Source organism: Schistocerca cancellata, chromosome 12 (genome assembly GCF_023864275.1).
Source record: "Schistocerca cancellata isolate TAMUIC-IGC-003103 chromosome 12, iqSchCanc2.1, whole genome shotgun sequence".
Lineage (NCBI taxonomy): Eukaryota > Metazoa > Arthropoda > Insecta > Orthoptera > Acrididae > Schistocerca > Schistocerca cancellata.
Window position 1 is genome coordinate 106075466 of NC_064637.1, and position 22312 is coordinate 106097777.

The 22312-nt window shown below is 46.3% G+C and overlaps 1 protein-coding gene across 1 annotated transcript in view; it reads left to right on the forward strand.

Annotated features, from left to right (window-relative positions):
* The window catches only part of LOC126109492 (odorant receptor Or2-like), a 134563-nt gene that overhangs the window by 50789 nt on the left and 61462 nt on the right, over positions 1 to 22312 (forward strand). The window contains exons 3-5 of the mRNA XM_049914517.1: positions 1815 to 2257; positions 5914 to 6013; positions 20436 to 20537. Of these exons, the coding sequence (XP_049770474.1) occupies positions 1815 to 2257; positions 5914 to 6013; positions 20436 to 20537 (645 nt within the window). The remainder of the gene's footprint in view (positions 1 to 1814; positions 2258 to 5913; positions 6014 to 20435; positions 20538 to 22312) is intronic.

Below are 22312 nucleotides of genomic sequence, written 5' to 3' on the forward strand. Positions count from 1 at the left end.
ACTCCTTTTAGTCGACAGGCAGGGATACCTCAGGCCTATTCAAACCCCTGGACCAGCAGGGGGACTCAAAGGGTATATCACATTTTAACTGAAAAATTAGAAATTAAAAAATTATCTGCAGGATGGGTGCCACAACTCTTGACGTGCACCCGCACACATGTGACATCGCCATGGAAAAATTACACGAATTAAGGTACAGATTGTTGCCACATCTGCCTTGTTCACCTGATAGGCTCTTTCAGACTTCCAGCTCTTCCCAAAATTGAATGTTTTTCTTGGTGGACGAAGTTTCACTTCAGACAAAGAATTGAAACTGGGGTTGACAACTGTTTTTCAGGCCTGGAGGAAACTCATTTTCGAGATGGGATCAAGGCACTGGAACATCGTTGGATGAAGTGCATTAATCTACAAGGAGACTATATTGAAAAATAAAAAATACTGTTCCAAGAATTTTTCAAACCACCCTCGTAGAATCATATGAAAACCAATGGTGATAGTAATGACAATGGTAGAATTGACAGCAAAAACCAATGACAGAAAAAATCACTGGTGGCAGTAATGATAATATTGATAGTAACAGTACTGACAATGAGAGTACATATGTGACATATGTAGGTGTTTTCTGAAGTCTAAAAATCTTGTGTGAATTCTTGTACCTTAAGTATAAAATTCTATTTGAAGTTTATGTACACTGAAACCATAATTAATATGTAGCAGAAATTATGTGCAATCTTAAGTAATCTGCTCAGCTGTGCAACGAGAATAGCATCAAGCACATCAATGGTAATGTGCAATGTCAGGTATGAACACTCTTACTTCTTGACGTGCTGCACAGCGAAAGTAAGTTTGGCTCTTGATGTTGGCTAACTAGATACTATTTATCTATAAGATATGTGATCAATATATGGATCACCAAAATTATTCTAAACATTGTTTATATAAAGGTTATTCCATCATTTTAACGTTAATCCTCTGTACCACATATCTGAGGCTGCTGTTAAAAAGAAACACATAATCAGGAGCAATATTGACAAGAATATAGCATCAAAGACAAGAGTGTATTGTTGAATCTAAATAATAGTAGAATGAATACACGATTGAATTTCTAAGTAATTTGGGATAGTATGAACTTTACTACATGGAGCTGCCACCTTGGGGATCAACAACATCTCTACTTCAACTGGACATTGAGTCTAACAGTTGGTATGGGAGGTATGGGTTTGCCAATCCACACACTGTTTCTGTGCTAGAGCTCATCAGTTGTTATGGCTGCTGAGTCATAGCATGTGTGTCTCTTGGCAACCCACGACCAGATGTTTTTACCTGACAGTATAGGAAAACAACAGCCCACGCATTGCAGAATTAGAAGTTTATTAACATTTTACAATGGTTTCGACAAATACAAATTTCTGAAACTAGTTGGCTGTTATTTTCCAATCAAACTTCATCATCTTGCCCCTCCACGTGCACCAACCTGCCCCTCCACGTGCGCCAACCTGCCCCTCCACGTGCGCCAACCTGCCCCTCCACGTGCGCCAACCTGCCCCTCCACGTGCGCCAACCTGCCCCTCCACGTGCGCCAACCTGCCCCTCCACGTGCGCCAACCTGCCCCTCCACCTGCGCCACCCTGCCCCTCCACCTGCGCCACCCTGCCCCTCCACCTGCGCCAACCTGCCCCTCCACCTGCGCCAACCTGCACCTCCACCTGCGCCAACCTGCCCCTCCACCTGCGCCAACCTGCCCCTCCAACTGTGTCAGTTACCAGCAGTCAGACATTTAAATTCTCGGAATGGCTTCTACATAATTTGTGAAGGGCCCACTTGCAGCAGTACTCTGCTACTCGGTCAGACCACAGACGGCTGCCTCCACCCTGCAGGTGTCACTGAGCGCCTACATCTACGCTCTGATCCTGCTGTGGCTTCCGTCACCGCTGCTGGCGGGCGGCGACGAGTGGCTGCTGCCACTGGTGCAGATCCACGGCGTGGACTGGTCACGGCGGCCCGGCGCCTACGCCGCGCTCTACGCACTGCAGTGCGCCGTGCCACTCACGCAGGTGCCCGTCGTCATCGGCCTGGACTGCTTCTTCGTGGCGGCCATGCTGCACGTGGGGGCACTACTGCAGCTGCTGGGGCAGCGCGTCTCCAGTCTGCGAGTCTCGAGTGACAGTGACTCTGAAGACTCTGCTAGCGACGACGGACGGCACATTCTCTACGCAGAACTTAGCAGCTGCATCCAGAGTCATCAGAAAATAACAAAGTAAGCTTGTGGTAACTAACACCTGAAAACCAGGTTTGTGGCACAGGGTACTTTCCACTATAAAATACGCTGCTGGCCATTAAAACTGCAACACCACGAAGACTGCATGCGACATATTACACACCTGCACGAATTTGCTACATGCTTGGATACGCAAACGGTTTCGTTTAGCTGAAGGGGTTAAGGGGCTATACAGCGAGATCATCAGCTGCTCCTCCATCGGGTAGTCCATCTGCTGTAGCTAATGACACCCCAGCCAGACAGCTGATGAAACACACACACACACACACACACACACACACACACACACACACACACACACACAATGTGTGTGTGTGTGTGGGGGGGGGGGTTCATCAGCTATCTGGATCGTGTCATTAGCTACAAATTGACTACCCCATGGAGAATAAACTGCTAATCTCATTGAATAGCCCCTTAACCCCTTCGGCTATACAGGGTCACACACTGCTACTAATGGCCGTGATCTTTAACGTGATTTTCAAGGCTATTTCAAGATTAAAGTGCTTTTTTAAATTGGGAACCCTAATATTTGATTCCAAATTTGAGAAATGCGGCAAATTTTACGTGTAATGCGATACATTGTTTAAGGTCATGGCTAGTTCAGTGAAAGTGAAATAAGCAAATCCGTTTTTACTTCTAGTAGGGATCATTCGGAATAGAGGAGGGTTACAGCAAAATGCAATGTTAGATACAAACTGGAAGAAGCATCCTGAGGAATGAGAGACGAGGGGACTCATTCAGCAACTTGTAAATCAGTGATCTACGTTTTATTAATGTCTGTTCTGTCTTGTAAATGCCGCAGTAACATCTGTATGCTGTGATGTATTTATCTTACCAATAAACACGTTAATTAAAACTGAAAGTTCAAATCCCTCTTTGCTCTTTTAAAATCCAACGTCACAAATAGCTGTTTCCCTGGAACAAAATCCAACCTCCGAATGACTTTCGATAATTACCTTTAACATCATGCTATTAGTAATGACACGTGACACCTTATGCCCCTTCCAATATGTATCTATCATTGTATTTTAATGTAAACCACCTCAGCTCTCACTTAATACCTACTAGAACTAACAACATATTCGCTTATTCGACCTTGATTGGACTTACTATGGGCTTGAATAATGTATCATTTTATACATAAAATCTACCGCTCTTTTCAAATCTCAACTCAAATATTAGGCTCCCATTCAATAAAATCACTTTAACCTCCAGATCACCTTGAAAACCAAGCTCAAGATCACTGCCACTAGTACCAATGGCTTACCGTCTGTGCCACCTACAATTTTTAAAAAAATAATTTTTCTGTATATTATCTTCATTCCGATTTATTTCCCATTATGGATGAAAATTGTCGACCCTGTACATACAGGGTGAATATTAACAAAACCGACAAACTGCAGAAACTGATTCCTAACTGAAATGGAGGGGAAAAGGTCCTCTGAACATGTGTCCAGAAATGGACAGCGTGCGTTCAATGACAACAAATCGTTGTAGAACAGAGAGCTGCATCACATTCACATTACGACAGATGTTCAAAGTGGCTTTCATCAGGTGATAAGGATAGTCGTGGTTCTAATGCAGGATACACGTAATTGTACTTTGGCTTGCGCCAAGCCTGGAGCTTTTACTAGGGTTCATCCCAATATCCGGTAGAACCCAGCCATGCAGATCTGGTGCACGCACATTCCACTGACTCCCTGCACGTTGATCTGTCTGAAAGGACCCATGAACACACAAACGCCCAAAAAGAGCTTGACGTGTTGTGCTATGTGGTTGGTGTCTATGAGGGTTCTTGTTTTGTTATAGCCGTGCTTCCTCTCCACCGCTTCCATCTGCTTGACCACACACAAACGCCATCTTCGCTTATTCTCGAATGGATACCAGACCATTGTGCTGCTTACAGCATGCTGCGTCAGTCAGTCAGTATGAAACACACAAGGAACACACGGCACATGGTCAGAGAACTAGTCATTCGTCAGTGCCATCTACTGTGGCAACGATGCATTTCCGAACATACCATTGGCATTCAGTAGTTACTATTGTGAATGATGAACTGACGAGACTTATTACCCATTAAATGATACACTATGTGATCAAAAGTATCTGGACACCTGGCTGAAAATGACTTAAAAGTTCGTGTCGCTATCCATCGCTAATCCCAGAATTCAGTATGGTGTTGGCCCACCCTTAGTCTTGATGACAGCTTCCACTCTCGCAGGCATACGTTCAATCAGGTGCTGGAAGGTTTCTTGGGGAATGGCAGCCCATTCTTCACGGAATACTTCACTGAGGAGAGGTATCTATGTCGATCGGTGAGGCCTGTCACGAAGTCGGCGTTACAAAACGTCCCGAAGGTGTTCCATGTGATTCAGATCAGGACTGTGAGCAGGACAGTCCATTACAGGCCGTGGATTATGAACAGGTGCTCGATCATATTGAAAGATATGAGTCGCCATCCCTGAATTGCTTTTCAACAGTGGCAAGCAAGAAGATGCTTAAAACATCAGTGTAGCCTGTGGTGTGATAGTGTCACACAAAACAACAAGCGGTGCAAGCCCCCTCCATGAGAAACACGATCACACCATAACACCACCGCCTCCGAATTTTACTGTTGGCACTACACACACTGGCAGATGACGTTCACTGGGCATTCGCCATACCTACACCCTACCATCGGATCGCCACATTGTGTACCGTGATTCGTCACTCCACACAACTTTTTTCCACTGTTCAGTCGTCCAATGTTTACGCTCCTTACACCAAACGAGGCGTCGTTTGGCATTACCGGCGTGACGTGTGGCTTATGAGCAACTGCTCGACCATGAAATCCAAGTTTTCTCACCTCCCACCTAACTGTCATAGCTCTTGCAGCGGATCCTGATGCAGTTTAGTATTCGTGTGTGATGGTCTGGATAGATGTCTACCTATTACACATTACGACCCCCTTCATCTGTCAGCAGTCTCTGTCAGTCACCATCCGAGGTAGGCCTGTACCCTTTTGTGCTGTACGTGTCCCTTCACGTTTCCACTTCACCATCACATCTAAAACAGTGGACCTAGGGATGTTTAGAAGTGTGGAAATGATGGCCGGAGTGGCCGAGCGGTTCTAGGCGCTACAGTCTGGAACCGCGCGACCGCTACGGTCGCAGGTTCCAATCCTGACTCGGGCATGGATGTGTGTAATGTCGCTAGGTTAGTTAGGTTTAAGTAGTTCTAAGATCTAGGGGACTGATGACGTCAGAAGTTCAGTCCCATAGTACTCAGAGCCATTTGAACCATTTGAGTGTGGAAATCTCGCGTACAGATGTATGACAGAAGTGACACCCAACCACCTGACCATGTTCGAAGTCCGTGCGTTCCGCAAAGCGCCCCAATCTGCTCTCTCACGATGTCTAATGACTACTGAGGTCGCTGATATGGAGTACCTGGCAGTAGGCTGCAGCACAATGCACCTAGTAGGAAAAAGTATGTTTTTGAGGTGCCCAGATACTTTTGATCACATAGTGTAAGTTGATTTACAGTTGTTAGAGTTTGCCACCACTTGCATCTATCTTTATGTTTTGTTCTGCACCATGTGTGTTGTTAGAGAGATGAATGAACTCAGCCTGTGTCTGTTGCGCGGTGTGTCGCAGGTTCCTGCAGGACCTGGAGGAGGCCATGAGCGGCATGGTGCTCGTGCAGCTGTCCTCTACCATGGTCAACCTGTGCACGGCACTCTACCAGCAGACCAAGGTGAGGAAGCCACCCATCCACAGCCATACACTTCATATATGGTCAAGTTCACCTACACCCTAACACACTCTCTCTCTCTCTAACTCTCTCTCTCTCTCTCTCTCTCTCTCTCTCTCTCCAACTCTCTCCAACTCTCTCCAACTCTCTCCAACTCTCTCCAACTCTCTCCAACTCTCTCCAACTCTCTCCAACTCTCTCTCTCTCTCCCTCTCCAACTCTCTCCAACTCTCTCCACTCCACTCTCTCTCTCTCTCCAACTCTCTCCAACACCTCTCCTCTCTCTCTCTCTCTCTCTCGTCCTCAACTCCTCCTCTCTCCTCTCACTCCTCCTCCAAACTCTCTCCTCAACTCCTCTCTCCACTCTCTCTCTTCCTCTCTCTCTCTCTCCCTCCACTCTCCTACTCTCTCTCTCTCACTCTCTCTCTCACTACCTCTCTCTCCAACTCTCTCCTCTACTACCTCTCTCTCTATACCCTCTCTCTCTCTCTACCTCTCCTCTCTCTACCTCTCTCTCTCTCATACCTCTCTCTATACCTCTCTCTCTCTCCAACCTCTCTCTACCTCTCTCTCTCTCTCTCTCTCTACTCTCTCTCTCTCTCTCTCTACCTCTCTCTCTCTCTCTCTACCTCTCTCTCTCTCTCTCATCTCTAACCTCTCTCTCTCTCTCTCTACCTCTCTCTCTCTCTCTCTACCTTCTCTCCAACTCTCTCTCTCTCTCTCTCTCTCTCTCTCTCCCCAACTCTCTCTCTCTCTCTCTCCCCAACTCTCTCTCTCTCTCTCTCCCCAACTCTCTCTCTCTCTCTCTCTCTCCAACTCTCTCTCTCTCTCTCTCTCTCCTCTCTCTCTCTCTCTCTCTCCCTCTCCCTCTCTCCCTCTCCCTCTCTCCCTCTCCCTCTCTCCCCCCCCAACTCTCTCTCTCTCTCCCCAACTCTCTCTCTCTCTCCAACTCTCTCTCTCTCTCTCTCTCTCTCTCTCTCTCCCCCAACTCTCTCTCTCTCTCCAACTCTCTCTCTCTCTCTCCAACTCTCTCTCTCTCTCTCCCCAACTCTCTCTCTCTCTCCAACTCTCTCTCTCTCTCCAACTCTCTCTCTCTCTCTCCAACTCTCTCTCTCTCTCCAACTCTCTCTCTCTACCTCTCTCTCTATACCTCTCTCTCTATACACTCTCTCTCTCTCTCTCTCTACTCTCTCTCTCTCTACCTCTCTCTCTCTCTCTCTCTCTACCTCTCTCTCTCTCTCTCTCTCTCTACCTCTCTCTCTCTCTCTCTCTCTCTACCTCTCTCTCTCTCTCTACCTCTCTCTCTCTCTCTACCTCTCTCTCTCTCTCTCTACCTCTCTCTCTCTCTCTCATACCTCTCTCTCTCTCTCTCTCTCTCTCTCTCTCTCTCTCTCTCTCTCTCTCTCTCTGAGCAAAGGGTCACAGCAACACAAAACTTTTAAGGCTTTCATGACTAGTTGTTGACAAATAGCCTGTTGACTCCTGTCTCGGGTTCTTTGGCCGACTTTTGTCTGATGATTTTTCTGACGTTTCGCCTGCATGAGGGGCTGGCATTGTCAGAGTCACCCCCCACTGCTGGTGGTGGACTGGAACCGAGCTCGCGGCCGCAGACTGTGTGTATCTGGCGGGCCACCGTCCGAGGGCTTCTCGGCGGTCATTTCCGGTGGGGTTCTCTTGCTACCTGCGGCGGTCGTTCGCTGCGCCACAAGCCAGGATCCGTTTATCTTGAGGCTTTGTTCTTTGTTGTTGAAGCTGTTGTAGTGTTTATGTATTTCTATAGCTTCTCTGAGCAACTTCTGTGGCAGTGAATTTTATTACGTGGTCGGTCTCACACAGTGCATGCTCTGTACGACCGATTCTCAACCTATCCCAACTTGCAATGCCGCTTATGATCTGTAATCCTGGGTCCAGGATCACAAAAATCGCCCGTAGCAGAGCAAGCGCTGAGAGAGACCAATCACGTAGTCAAACTTGCCGACACGGAAGTTCTGGCTGCAGAGAACTATCACAACCGCTCGAATTGTCTCCAATTTTAAAGTTTAATTAGCGCTACAATTGATGGAAAAGCCACATTGTTTCAACCAATGCGCAATACTACACCCTTCTTTTCTACAAGATTCTCTCCTTGAATACGATATATATATATTTTTAATTTCATGCTCTCAGAGAAGAAATCTGCAGAGTATAGAAGGCTCTGTGAATTTATTTACGATGTAGCTAATTACCATTTATTAAAGAAATGTACACACGTTGGAACACAAACCCGACCAAAAGCTTCAATAATCTGGGTTAGAAGAGACGCCCAAAGACAACATTTGCTTATCTACTATTGTTAAAATTTCTTTATATGATGCTTATCTGGTGTTCAGTGATGGTAATACTGGAAGAATCACGTATGAGATTAGGATTCGACACAGATTGCTTCACAGTAAATCTACTGAAGACTGATGATGATGATGATGATGATGATGTGATTATTGCTAGTTCTAAAATGTCAGTGAAGTATGTTGCCAAAAGGGCACGCAAAAATGATCAGAGAAGCTACATGACGACCAGAAAGACCAAATGTGTGGTCACAGTCAACATTGAAGGGACCTGTTTCTGGCATAAATGCGAATAAAATATGTCGTCTTCATTTCCAACAACTTTTATTTTTCAGTGTAAAAGTAACATTTCCTACTGAACCATTGCACATAAAAAGCTGAAGTTTGCTACAAACTTTATGCACACTACAACACAACGTCTCATGAAACAAAATTTTTCAAAGTGCTTTACTGTCAGATTTAACAAAAATTTTGTGAAATAAAAAATTGCTCTGTATCAAACTTTTTTTAAAGCGAGAGTTCTAAGACTCATATTAAGAAACTAGTAAAGAGATTTGTTTATCAAATTGCTAAGACTAACTTAGCACATTCTGAAAGCGCCAAGTAAAGTAACCTTTGAGAAAATGTTCCTCATATGATAGGATGTCTTCTAATCGTATCCAACAACGCGCTGATCAAATCATTTGACAAAAACTGAAAAATTATAAAATGCACAAAATGAATTTCAGTTATCTCTTAGATAGTGAAAGCTACATTGGTTTATATGTACCTGTGTATTTTCTCGTATGTATTCTCTTAAGGGAAAAACGGAACCGCCGGAACATAGTATGGAGAACTCAGCAGGCACGTGTCATAGTTGCTACGGGTTTATTTATCGATTATGATTTTTCATCTGTTGTTCACAGTTGCTATTTGAGTACCCATATTCTCATTTTGTCATTTGGATATAGCGAATGCAGCTGTGGACTCTACAAAATGGAGTGCCAAGCGGGGAAATCTGAAGATTTCAGATATACACTGCTGGCCATTAAAATTGCTACACCACGAAGATTACGTGCTACAGACGCGAAATTTAACCGACAGAAAGAACATGCTGTGATATACAAATGATTAGCTTTTCAGAGCATTCAAACAAGGTTACCGCCGGTGGCGACACCTTCAATGTGCTGACATGAGGAAAGTTTCAACCGATTTCTGCTCGATCTGGTCCATCCTGCGCTGCTCCAGAGCCGCTCGTACGGCCGGTGACAAGCGGTTTTCGGCAGCTTGAATCCGGTGGTCGTCCGAATGCTTGGCGAACTGCGTCGAATAGAGTCCCAGGGTGACGTCCATCGTTCTCATGGTCTTCAGAATTGCTGAAAACCCTTCGTTGAAGCTGCTCACTGCCAGGAAAGTCGCATTCTCCACAGTCCTCGCACCAGAATGCAAATGCTTGGGGGCTAACTTCCAAACACACGCGTTCAAACTTTCATTTGTTTGTTTCCTCCCAACTACCACTACAATAACTCTTCCTCCGAAAGAAAAAAACAGGTGCGTGGAAAAGGCCAATTTCAGGCAGGTGCATATTTTGTTCAATCGCCAAAAACAAACATTTCCGTTCCGTATTCGGAAAAACGGTTTCAGGGGTTGATTCTAAGCACTTTTATGGATCAAAAATGCAATTTTTAAAAAATCAATTTTTTGAACCAAAAGAGAGTAAACCTCCCCTAATATTTTCGTTTGAATCACCCTCGAATCATACAGTAGGTGATTCAAAAACATTCATAGGTATTCACAAGAATGTGTCTTCTTTGGTTGCTGCTTAAGTCTGCAGCGTTTTCCCAAGGGTTCAATGGACACGTAAAAAAGACTTTAATCATCAATAATATACACTACTGGCCATTAAAATTGCTACACGAAATTTAACCGACGAAGAAAATATGATATGCAAATGATTAGCTTTTCAGAGCATTCACGCAAGGCTGGCGCCTGTGATGACGTGAGGAAAGTTTCCAACGAATTTCTCATACACAAACAGCAGTTGACCGGCGTTGCCTGGTGAAACGTTGTTGTGATGCCTCGTGTAAGGAGGACAAATGCGTACCATCACATTTCCACTTTTGTTCCGATCCATCAGCTATAAATATTTTTACTTGGCCGACGAAGTCGGAAAATCGCCCCCCCCCCCTTCCGCCGCGAGTCCTTTTGTATTCCCCTCTTTTGCCTTTCCCCACTCCCTGTCGCGTCTGCCTAGCACCCCCCCCCCCCCCCTCTTATGAGTGTTCATCATCCATCAACTCCTTTACTCCCTCCCCCTGTCTGCCCTCGGTTGTGGTATGTCATATTTGCCTACTTTTTAGTGTAGTGTTCAAGTGAATGTTCAGTATTGTTCGTGTTTCCAAAGAGTTGCGAACAGAAATCATGCTATCGCTGGGTGTGAATTTTGTCTCTTGCGAACACAATTTTTAATTGTCTGTCTGTTAACTCACCAGTCTGCTTCAGATGTATTTTATTAGCATCATCATCCCTTTGTTCTATGTTTTAAGTTCCACGATTTTATCGCCTGTTTTTATTCTTCATCTTTCTAAAACAAATTCTGTAGGCTGAAGAGCGGCGTACTAAGCTGCTGCCAGCCCACCCCCTTCGGGGGGGGAATCGAAACTCAAAGAAAAAAATCGGAAAATCGATGAAAAAAGCCTATTTTTCAAATGGCCACCATTTTGTTTCCTATAGCCCAACTAATTAAGCAAAGTACAACTCCTGAAGAATCTTACATACTTTGCTAATGACAACTCAATTTTGATTTCAGACGAGCCGGCTGACCTGTGACATATTGCACGTGGAGGTCTACATAGAAATTTTGTTTCGTTCCGACGGCACTCCCGCCTTTGCTCTTCGGCATTTCCGGTCGAAAAAATACCAGTTTGTAGAGGAAATATCAACAAATTTGACCAAATTTCATATTGATATTTATCACACTTTCCGAGAAAAAAATTCTCAAAGAACATGCTTTTTTCGGGCCAAAGATAGTAAACCTGCCTGTTGTTGTTGTCGTCGTCTTCAGTGTTGAGACTGATTTGATGCAGCTGTCCATGCTACTCTATCCTGTGCAAGCTTCTTCATCTCCCAGTACCTATTGCAATCTACATCCTTTTTAATCTGTTTTGTGTATTCATCTCTTGGTCTCCCTCTACGATTTTTACCCTCCACGCTGCCCTCCAATACTAAATTGGTGATCTCTTGATGTCACATAACATGTCCTACCAACCCATCCCTTCCTCTAGTCAAGTTGTGCCACAAACTACTCTTCTCCCCAATTCTATTCAATGCCTCCTCATTAGTTACGTGATCTACCCATCTAATCTTCAGCATTCTTCTGTAGCACCATATTTCCAAAGCTTCTATTCTCTTCTTGTCTAAACTATTTATCGTCCATGTTTCACTTTCATACATGGCTACACTCCATAGAAATACTTTTAGAAACGACTTCCTGACACTTAAATCAATACTCGATGTTAACAAATTTCTCTTCTCCAGAAATGCTTTCCTTACCATTGCCAGTCTACATTTTATATCCTCTCTACTTCGACCATCATCAGTCATTTTGCTCCCCAAATAGCAAAACTAGTTTAGGTGTCTCATTTCGTAATCTAATTTCCGCAGCATCACCCGATTTAATTCGTCTACATTCCATTATCCTCGTTTTGCTTTTGTTGATATTCATCTTACATCCTCCTTTCAAGACACTGTCCATTCCATTGAACTGCTCTTCCAGGTCCTTTGCTGTCTGACAGAATTACAATGTCATTTCTTCTCCTTGGATTTTAATTCCTACTCTAAATTTTTCTTTTGTTTCCTTTACTGCTTGCTCAATATACAGATTGAATAACATCGGAGAGAGGCTACAACCTTGTCTTACTCCCTTCCCAACCACTGCTTCCCTTTCAGGCCCCTCGACTCTCATAACTGCCATCTGGTTTCTGTACAAATTGTAAATAGCCTTTCGCTCCTCTGCCACCTTTAGAATTTGAAAGAGAGTATTCCAGTCAACATTGTCAGAAGTTTTCTCTAAGTCTAGAAATGCAAGAAACGTACCTAAACAGTGCAATAAAACTACTAAAACTTGTACTGACGCCTTGGCAGTTGGCAGGAAGCTGCCTGTGTTTTGACAGATGACGGAAGCTGACATTACTGCTACATCACACAAAAGCAAGCTATGCCCGCGCAAAGAGTGCCGCCACATTATCTACTTGGTTAGTTTGGTTGGTTTTTTCAAGCAGAAGGTACCCAAATGCGAGGTCATCAGTCGCTTTGTCCTACATATATCGAACCAGGAATAATCCTCAGATGAAGGATACAAAAGGCAAATCCAAGGAAGCCCAACTGTAACCAAGAAACAGTAAGACAGAGAGAAAAGCAAGGAGAAGTAGAAGGGGAGTGAGAGAGGGTAAGGTGGGCGATCCTCTTTGCCCAGAGTGTAACTGGAGGTCCCCGAGATACGGTACACTGGGGAGATGCACTCTTTGCATCCGACTGGCACTACCTCGCACTATGTAACATCATCAGGAAAACGAGCTGCAACGACAAGACGACAAAATTTTAGTAAAGACGAAACATTAAAAACGGCAAATATTCGAGAGTTGCCCAAAAAGTAATGCACCGCTTTTTTTCCTCAGCCGAAAACAATGTTACGAATGCGAAACATTACGTACGTATTATTTGAAGTCTGACTGAGCGCGCTAAGTTTTCGTCACTTCCGACAGATAGCGTAGCTGCAGCTCAGTTTCAAAATGGCGTCTGTAGCTGATGTACGTTAAAAGCAAGGTGCCGTCATTGAATTTCTCACTGCAGAAAAAGAAACTGCGGGCAATATTCACAAACGCTTGTGCAAAGTCTACGGAGCATCTGCTGTCGACAGAAGTACAGTTAGTCGCTGGGCACGGAGGGTGAGGTCATCAGAAGGCGGTTCGACGGAGCTCCACGATTTGCAGCAGTCGGGGAGACCATCCACGGCTGTCACACCTGACATGTTGCAGTGAGCTGGTGTCGTCATTCGCGAGGACAGACGCATTAAGACTCGGCAGTTGGCGCTGCATCTGTCAATCAGCAAAGGAAGTGTGGATGCAGTTATCCGCACTCATGCACACTCAAAAGAGTGTGATGATGATGTTTGGTTTGTGTGGTTTGTGGGGCGCTCAACTGCGTGGTTATCAGCGCCCGTATAATGTCCCAACCTTTGCTCAGTCTAATTTCGCCACTTTCCTGGATGATCAAAAGAGTGTGTAAGAAGGGTGTCGCGGTGTCTAACTGTGGAACACAAATCGCACAGAAAAAACCCTTTGTCTTTATATTTTGCAACGTTTTGAAGCTGAGGGGGGAGGCCACCTTGTCCCGGATTGTGACAGGTGATGAAACCTGGGTTCACCATTTTTAGCCCCCCCCCCCCAGAAAAAAAGAATGACATTTCATTGAATGGTACCATTCCCACTTCCCACAGAAGAAAAAAAGCAAAGCAACTGCTTCTGCCACGAGGTCATGATCACTGTCTTCTGGGACTGTGAAGCTCCGATTCTCATTGATGAGGCGCCAAGAGGCGGTACCATTTATTCAGAAGTATATGTCAACACTTAAACAAAACTCAAGACACGTTTCCGGCGCCACAGCAACCCAGGAGATGTGTTGCTGCAACACGATAACGCTCGGCCCCACACAAGTCTGAGGACTGCTGAACACATCGCAGAACAAGGTTAGACAGTTTTACCCCATCCACCCTACAGCCCTGACCTAGCCCCATTCGTGGAAGACCGATGAGGAGGTGATTCGCACAGTGAAGCACTGGCTCCGCCACCAGGACAAGGTTTGTTACAGACAGGGCATACACAACATTTTTGCGCGCTGGACGGATGCCACAGAACGGGATGGAGATTACGTGGAAACATAGGGTGTGTAGGTAAAGCCGGCCGGTGTAGCCGTGCTGTTCTAGGTGCTTCAGTCTGGAACCGCATGACCGCTTCGGTCGCAGGTTCGAATCCTGCCTCGGGCATGGATGTGTGTGATGTCCTTAGGTTAGTTATGTTTAAGTAGTTCTAAGTTCTAGGGGACTGATGACCTCAGATGTTAAGTCCCATAGTGCTCAGAGCCATTTGAACTATTTTTTGTGCACGTGAAACACGATTCTTTTGTGTGTGTAATTCTTATTAAGTTCAATAAAGAATTGGTTGGTTGGTTGGTTCGTTTGTGGGCTTGAACGGTCCAGACTACTAGGGCCATCGGTTCCTCTTTCCACGAACTCTAAACACCCACAAAGAATGAAAACAAACAATGGAGATGACAAGAGACGACAAAGGACAAGAAAGACACAGACAGAGACCAGAAAAAAGGAATTAAAATCACACCGAGTGTGGCAGTGGTTGGCCGACCACACAAACAAGAAAGGAAAAGTTAACCACAAGAAAATCACTAAAAACCCCACTCTAAAATCGTAGGCCAAAGGCCAGACTCAACACAAAAAAGGGACAAACACTTAGATCAAGAGAATAAAACCCTCTGCACGAATAAAAAAACTAAATCTGCCATCGCAACGTCATCTGATGAAAAAGCAGGAAGCGTATCAGGCAGCACAAATGTCTGCCTGAGCGGAGTTAAAAGCTAGCAGTCCAACAAGATGTGGACGACCGTCAAAGCTGTCCCGCAGCGACATAAAGGTGAGTCCTCGCGGCGCAATAAATAGCCGTGCGTTATCCAGGTGTGGCAATGCGCTGCTGGCAGAGGACAACAGAGTCCTTGCGAGAGACCCGCAAGGCGGAGCGCCACGCACCGGTAGCCTCCTTGATGGCCCGAAGTTTGTTGACCTGAGGTCACTCTCCATAAGGCCAATCTCCACGGCTGGTGCACCGACAGCCTTTTTTGCCAGTGTGTCAACACGATCATTTCTCGGGATGCCTACATGACCCGGGGTCCACACAAAGACCACAGAGCGGCTGCAATGCAGGGACTCCTGGATAGCCATCACCAGACGAGAGCAAGGGAAACACTGGTCGATAGCTCGTAAACCGCTCAGGGAGTCATTACAGATAACGAAGGACTCACCTGAGCAGGAGCGGATATACTCTAGGGCGCGATAGATGGCGACCAGCTCGGCAGTGAAAACGCCGCAGTCAGACGGCAATGAGAGTTGTTCATTATGATCCCCTAGAGTAAGAGCATAACCGACACAACCAGCAGCCATCCAACCATCAGTATAGACAATGTCAGAGCATTGAAACGCGGCAAGGATTGAAAGAAAGCGGCGGCGGAGGACCTCAGGAGGGACTGAGTCCTTTGGGCCCTGTGCTAAATCGAGCCGAAGGCAAGGGCGGAGCACACACCACGGGGGTATACGCAGAGGGGCCCGGAAAAGAGGTGGAAGAGGGAAAACCTCAAGCCCAGAGAGAAGAGCTCTGACGCGAACCGCGATCGTACACCCTGGCCGGGGCCGCCGTTCCAGAAGGTGGACGACCGACTGAGGGAACAGACGATAATTTGGATGCCCGGAAAAGCTGCAAACGTGTGTAGCATGAGCGGCCAGTAATCGTTGGCGCCGGAACCGCAATGGAGGGACACCTGTCTCTACAAGTATGCTGTTGACAGGGCTTGTCCGGAAAGCTCCAGTGGCGAGTCGGATCCCGCTGTGAAGGATGGGGTCCAGCAACCGCAGTGTGGAAGGGGTTGCGGAAACGTAAGCCAGGCTCCCATAATAATTAATTGTGAAAGAGAAAGTGCTGTACATTATTTTCTGGGCAACCTTCGCCAAAGGATAAGGAGAAAAAGAAGGTGGAAAGGTAGGAGCTAGGCTGGACCACTGAGCGAGTGCCGCCGTGGGTACGTCAGACCAGAGCAGGCGAGGGGTGCCCCTTCAACCCCTCAGGCGGTCAATGAGCCCAAAGTGCCCTACCTCACAGAGGCGAGTAGAAACCACCTTCGCAGATGAAACGTAAAACCAGGTCAGCTAGCACTGGAGGCAGCGTGACAGGAAGTAGGATGTGGGCGACAGTCCTGCGGCCACCACGTCGGCAGTAAGGTGGGTCCTCACACTGGAGAATGCGGCAGTGGGTCAGCCGAGTGTGGGCAATGTGTAGCCCACGAAGTGAAGTGGATTCGCTGCGAGAGCAGCGAAGCAGTCAGTGTACACGACTTACAAACATGGAAAAACACTCCTGGAAATGGAAAAAAGAACACATTGACACCGGTGTGTCAGACCCACCATACTTGCTCCGGACACTGCGAGAGGGCTGTACAAGCAATGATCACACGCACGGCACAGCGGACGCACCAGGAACCGCGGTGTTGGCCGTCGAATGGCGCTAGCTGCGCAGCATTTGTGCACCGCCGCCGTCAGTGTCAGCCAGTTTGCCGTGGCATACGGAGCTCCATCGCAGTCTTTAACACTGGTAGCATGCCGCGACAGCGTGGACGTGAACCGTATGTGCAGTTGACGGACTTTGAGCGAGGGCGTATAGTGGGCATGCGGGAGGCCGGGTGGACGTACCGCCGAATTGCTCAACACGTGGGGCGTGAGGTCTCCACAGTACATCGATGTTGTCGCCAGTGGTCGGCGGAAGGTGCACGTGCCCGTCGACCTGGGACCGGACCGCAACGACGCACGGATGCACGCCAAGACCGTAGGATCCTACGCAGTGCCGTAGGGGACCACACCGCCACTTCCCAGCAAATTAGGGACACTGTTGCTCCTGGGGTATCGGCGAGGACCATTCGCAACCGTCTCCATGAAGCTGGGCTACGGTCCCGCACACCGTTAGGCCATCTTCCGCTCACGCCCCAACATCGTGCAGCCCGCCTCCAGTGGTGTCGCGACAGGCGTGAATGGAGGGACGAATGGAGACGTGTCGTCTTCAGCGATGAGAGTCGCTTCTGCCTTGGTGCCAATGATGGTCGTATGCGTGTTTGGCGCCGTGCAGGTGAGCGCCACAATCAGGACAGCATACGACCGAGGCACACAGGGCCAACACCCGGCATCATGGTGTGGGGAGCGATCTCCTACACTGACCGTACACCACTGGTGATCGTCGAGGGGACACTGAATAGTGCACGGTACATCCAAACCGTCATCGAACCCATCGTTCTACCATTCCTAGACCGGCAAGGGAACTTGCTGTTCCAACAGGACAATGCACGTCCGCATGTATCCCGTGCCACCCAACGTGCTCTAGAAGGTGTAAGTCAACTACCCTGGCCAGCAAGATCTCCGGATCTGTCCCCCATTGAGCATGTTTGGGACTGGATGAAGCGTCGTCTCACGCGGTCTGCACGTCCAGCACGAACGCTGGTCCAACTGAGGCGCCAGGTGGAAATGGCATGGCAAGCCGTTCCACAGGACTACATCCAGCATCTCTACGATCGTCTCCATGGGCGAATAGCAGCCTACATTGCTGCGAAAGGTGGATATACACTGTACTAGTGCCGACATTGTGCATGCTCTGTTGCCTGTGTCTATGTGCCTGTGGTTCTGTCAGTGTGATCATGTGATGTATCTGACCCCAGGAATGTGTCAATAAAGTTTCCCCTTCCTGGGACAATGAATTCACGGTGTTCTTATTTCAATTTCCAGGAGTGTACATCAGGGACAGCCAGGAATAAGCAGCAAAAACCATGACGTCCCACAAGCTGCGACACGGTCGCGAATTGAACAGTGACCCGAAACAGAATAAATTTTCTTTACTTCGCGTCTATGGTCTCAAATGTTTATGTCATCAGACTATCGATTTCGGTCCATAATGGCCATCTTCAGATTTGTTTTATACGAGGCTAGGTAGGTCCGCTGTTTTCTATCATCATAAATGATCTTTTGGTTAGGGTGGATAGCAATGTGCGGCTGTTTGCTGATGATGCTGTGGTGTACGGGAAGGTGTCGTCGTTGAGCGACTGCAGGAGGATACAAGATGACTTGGACAGGATTTGTGATTGGTGTAAAGAATGGCAGCTAACTCTAAACATAGATAAATGTAAATTAAGCAGATGAATAGGAAAAAGAATCCCGTAATGTTTGAGTACTCCATTAGTAGTGTAGCGCTTGACACAATCACGTCGATTAAATATTTGGGCGTAACACTGCAGATCGATATGAAGTGGGACAAGCATGTAATGGCACTTGTGGGGAAGGCGGATAGTCGTCTTCGGTTCATTGGTAGAATTTTGGGAAGATTTGGTTCATTTGTAAAGGAGATCGCTTATAAAACACTAATACGACCTATTCGTGAGTACTGCTCGAGCGTTTGGGATCCCTATCAGGTCGGATTGAGGGAGGACATAGAAGCAATTCAGAGGCGGGCTGCTACATTAGTTACTGGTAGGTTTGATCATCACGCGAGTGTTACGGAATTGCTTCAGGAACTCGGGTGGGAGTCTCTAGAGGAAAGGAGGCGTTCTTTTCGTGAATCGCTACTGAGGAAATTTAGAGAACCAGCATTTGAGACTGGCTGCAGTACAATTTTACTGCCGCCAACTTACATTTCGCGGAAAGACCACAAAGATAAGAGAGATTAGGGTTCGTACAGAAGCGTATAGGCAGTCATTTTTCCCTCGTTCTGTTTGGGAGTGGAACAGGGAGAGAAGATGCTAGTTGTGGCACGAGGTACCCTCCGCCACGCACCGTATGGTGGATTGCGGAGTATGTATGGAGATGTAGAATCCCAAAAGTAAGGTCTCATTTTTTTATAAGTACATAGATCTGTTTATTTCTACAATGGTTTACATCAGTTTACAGCTTGAACATGTAGCTATTTTTCGACAAAATCACCATTTATGTCGATGCATTTTTGTAGACGCTGTGGCAGCTTTTGTTTGCCCATGTCATACCAGCTCGTCGCCATGCTGTTCAGAAAGTTACGAACCTCTTCTTTCACCCCGTCGTCGGGGTTGAATCGGTGGGACCACAATTAACGCTGACAGGTACTGTGAGACTGAAAAAACTCAAAGGTGCAATTCAGAACCGGAGAAGAGGAATGTTGAGCAAGGGCGTACACACTCTTCATGGCAACGCTCGCCCACACATCGCTCGGTGAACCGTTGCTCTCCTGCAATAGTTTCAGTGGAACATAATCACCTACCCACCCTATAGTCCTGACTTGGCGCCCAGTGACTATCACCTGTTCCCATGGATAACAGAACATTTGGCCGGAAAGCGATTCAGCTCCGACGACGAGGTGAAAGAAGAGGTTCATAACTTTCCGATCAGCATGGCGGCGAGCTGGTATGGCATGGGCATACAAAAACTGTCACTGCGTCTACAAAAATGCATCGACAGAAATGGTGATTATGTTGAAAAATAGATAAATGTTCAAGCTGTAAACTGATGCAAACCATTGTAGAAATAAACAGGTCTATGTACGTAAAAAAATAGGAGACTTTACTTTTGGGATTACCCTCGTAAAAGCATGTCCTAATATACTGGAGCCATAGTGGTATCGTCAAACAATTAACACAAAATCAGCTCCAGCATCGTCAAATATATATAAATAGTAGTATACACGAGAGTCAGCTTGTCAGCAGCACTACTGTTCAAAACAAACTGCCTCTTTCATCACCATGCCCGTCTTCGACGTCAAATTCACCGTTCCTGAATCGTTGAAACCATTCTTTGCACGCTCTTTCGCTAATAGGTGCCTCACCGTAGGTCTTACCCAGCATTTTATGAGCCCCAGCTGCAGAGTTCTTCATGATGAAACAAAACTTTAAACATCCCGCAAATAACGAAAAGTGGGTTCAAAAGTTGAGATATTCAATAGAGAATAACTTTATGATGCAATCACCATATCAATTAATTTTTGATGGCGTTGTGTTTACAATTCCCTAAGCTTATTTTATAACACTTACGACCTGCAACACCACCATTTCGCCGCTACTGCTGCTGCCTATTGCAAAATGGGGGAAGCAAAATTGTTAACCTAAGTATTTGCTAGACGGGAGCAGGAGATTGTAACATCGGTTTAGTGTACCGGATGACTACAGCGAAAAATAAAAAAAATGTGAGGTAAGTCGTCTCTTTTGATTGCATTCGGAGAACACACACAGCTCCACTGCGGCTGCGCCCTGATTTCGCTGGTACCGCCCTCTCGTGTGTGCAGATCAAGGACGTGAGCTCGGCCCTGCAGTACGCCATGCTGCTGCCCTTCCACACCGCGCAGATCTACTTCTACTGCTGGACGGCCGACAACATAACGCAACAGGTACGTTTCATCATCACTAATTTAGAATTTACTCAACCGTGGTCCGTACATTACGGACGGGAAAAACCGACGGGTTAAATGTGGTAACGGAATTTTAGTTCTGAATTATCGGTATTATTCGGTATTTGTTTCTTTCTTTTCTTTTAGTGTTCAACCCTGAGACTGTTTTGCAGCAGAGCGCCATTCCTCTCTTCTGTCTGCCTTCCTCTTAATTACCACGTATGTCTTACATCCAACGTCTACATCTACATATATACTCCGCTAGCCACCAAGCGGTGTGTGGCGGAGGGAACAATTCGCGCTAAAGTCATAATTCCCCCACTCTGTTCCACTCGCGGATCAAGCGAGGGAAAAACGACTAACGCCTCAGTACGAGCTCTTATTTTCCTTATCCTTGAATGATGATCATTACGCGATTTGAAAGTTGGTGGTAATAATAAATGCTCTACATCCTCGGTGAAGATTGGATTTTGGAATTTAGTGAGCAGCCCCTTCCGTTTAGCGCGTCGTCTATATCCAAGTGTGTCGCACTTTAAACTTCCTATGAGATTTGTAACGCTCTCGCGATGGCTGAATGTACCAGTCACGAATCTTGCCGCTCTTCTTTGGACCTTCTCAATCTCTTGAATCAGACGCAACTGGTAAGGGTCCCATACAGACGAACAATACTCTAAGACTGGACGAACTAACGTATTGTAAGGTATTTCCTTTGTTGAAGGACTGCATCGCTTCAGGATTCTACCAATAAACTGCAATCTAGAGTTCGCCTTACCCGTTACTTGTGTAATCTGATCATTCCATTTGAGATCATTTCGAATAGTCACACCCAGATGTGATTGACTGATGTTACCGCTTCCAAAGACTGATCATTTGTTTTGTACTCTTACATTACTGGGGATATTCGCCTTGTTTTACGCAGTAGGTTACACTTACTAATATTGAGAGATAACTGCCAGTCATTACACTGCGCATTTATTTTGTGCAAATCCTCATTGATTTGTTCACAACTTTCGTGTGATACTACTTTCCTGTAGACTACAGCATCATCGGCAAACAGTCTAAGGCCGCTGTCAATACCATCAACCAGATCGTTTATGTAAATCGTAAAAAGCAGAGGACCTATTACGCTGCCCTGCGGCACACCTGAAGTAACTCTTGTTTCTGTTGAAGTTACCCCGTTCAGGACGACATACTGCTTCCTGTCCGTTAGAAAACTTTCTATCCAACCACATATGTCACTGAATGGACCGTAAGCGCGCACTTTTTGTAGCAAGCGGCAATGCAGACTGAGTCGAACGCCTTTCGAAAGTCGAGAAATATGGCATCAACCTGGGAGCCGCTATCTAGAGTCTGTTGTATATCATGCACAAAGAGGGCCAGCTGTGTCTCGCATGACCCCTGTTTCCTAAAACCGTGCTGGTTTCTGCAGATGAGCTTCTCAGAGTCTATAAAGGTCATTATGTCTGAACACAAAATATGTTCCATGATTCTATAACACATCGAAGTCAGTGAAATTGGCCGGTAATTATGTACATACGATTTTCTACCCATTTTTGTAGAGTGCTATGACCTGGGCCCTCTTCCGGTCCCGTGAAACTTTCCGCCGTTCCAATGATCTCTGATAGATGACGGATAAGAATGGTGCTATATTTGTAGCATAGTCAACATAAAATCTTACGGGGATACCGTCTGGTCCAGATGCCTTTCTAGCGTCTTACATGATCTGTTTTACGTGTGATATCCTTGGTCGTCCCCGCCGATCCTTCCCTCAACAG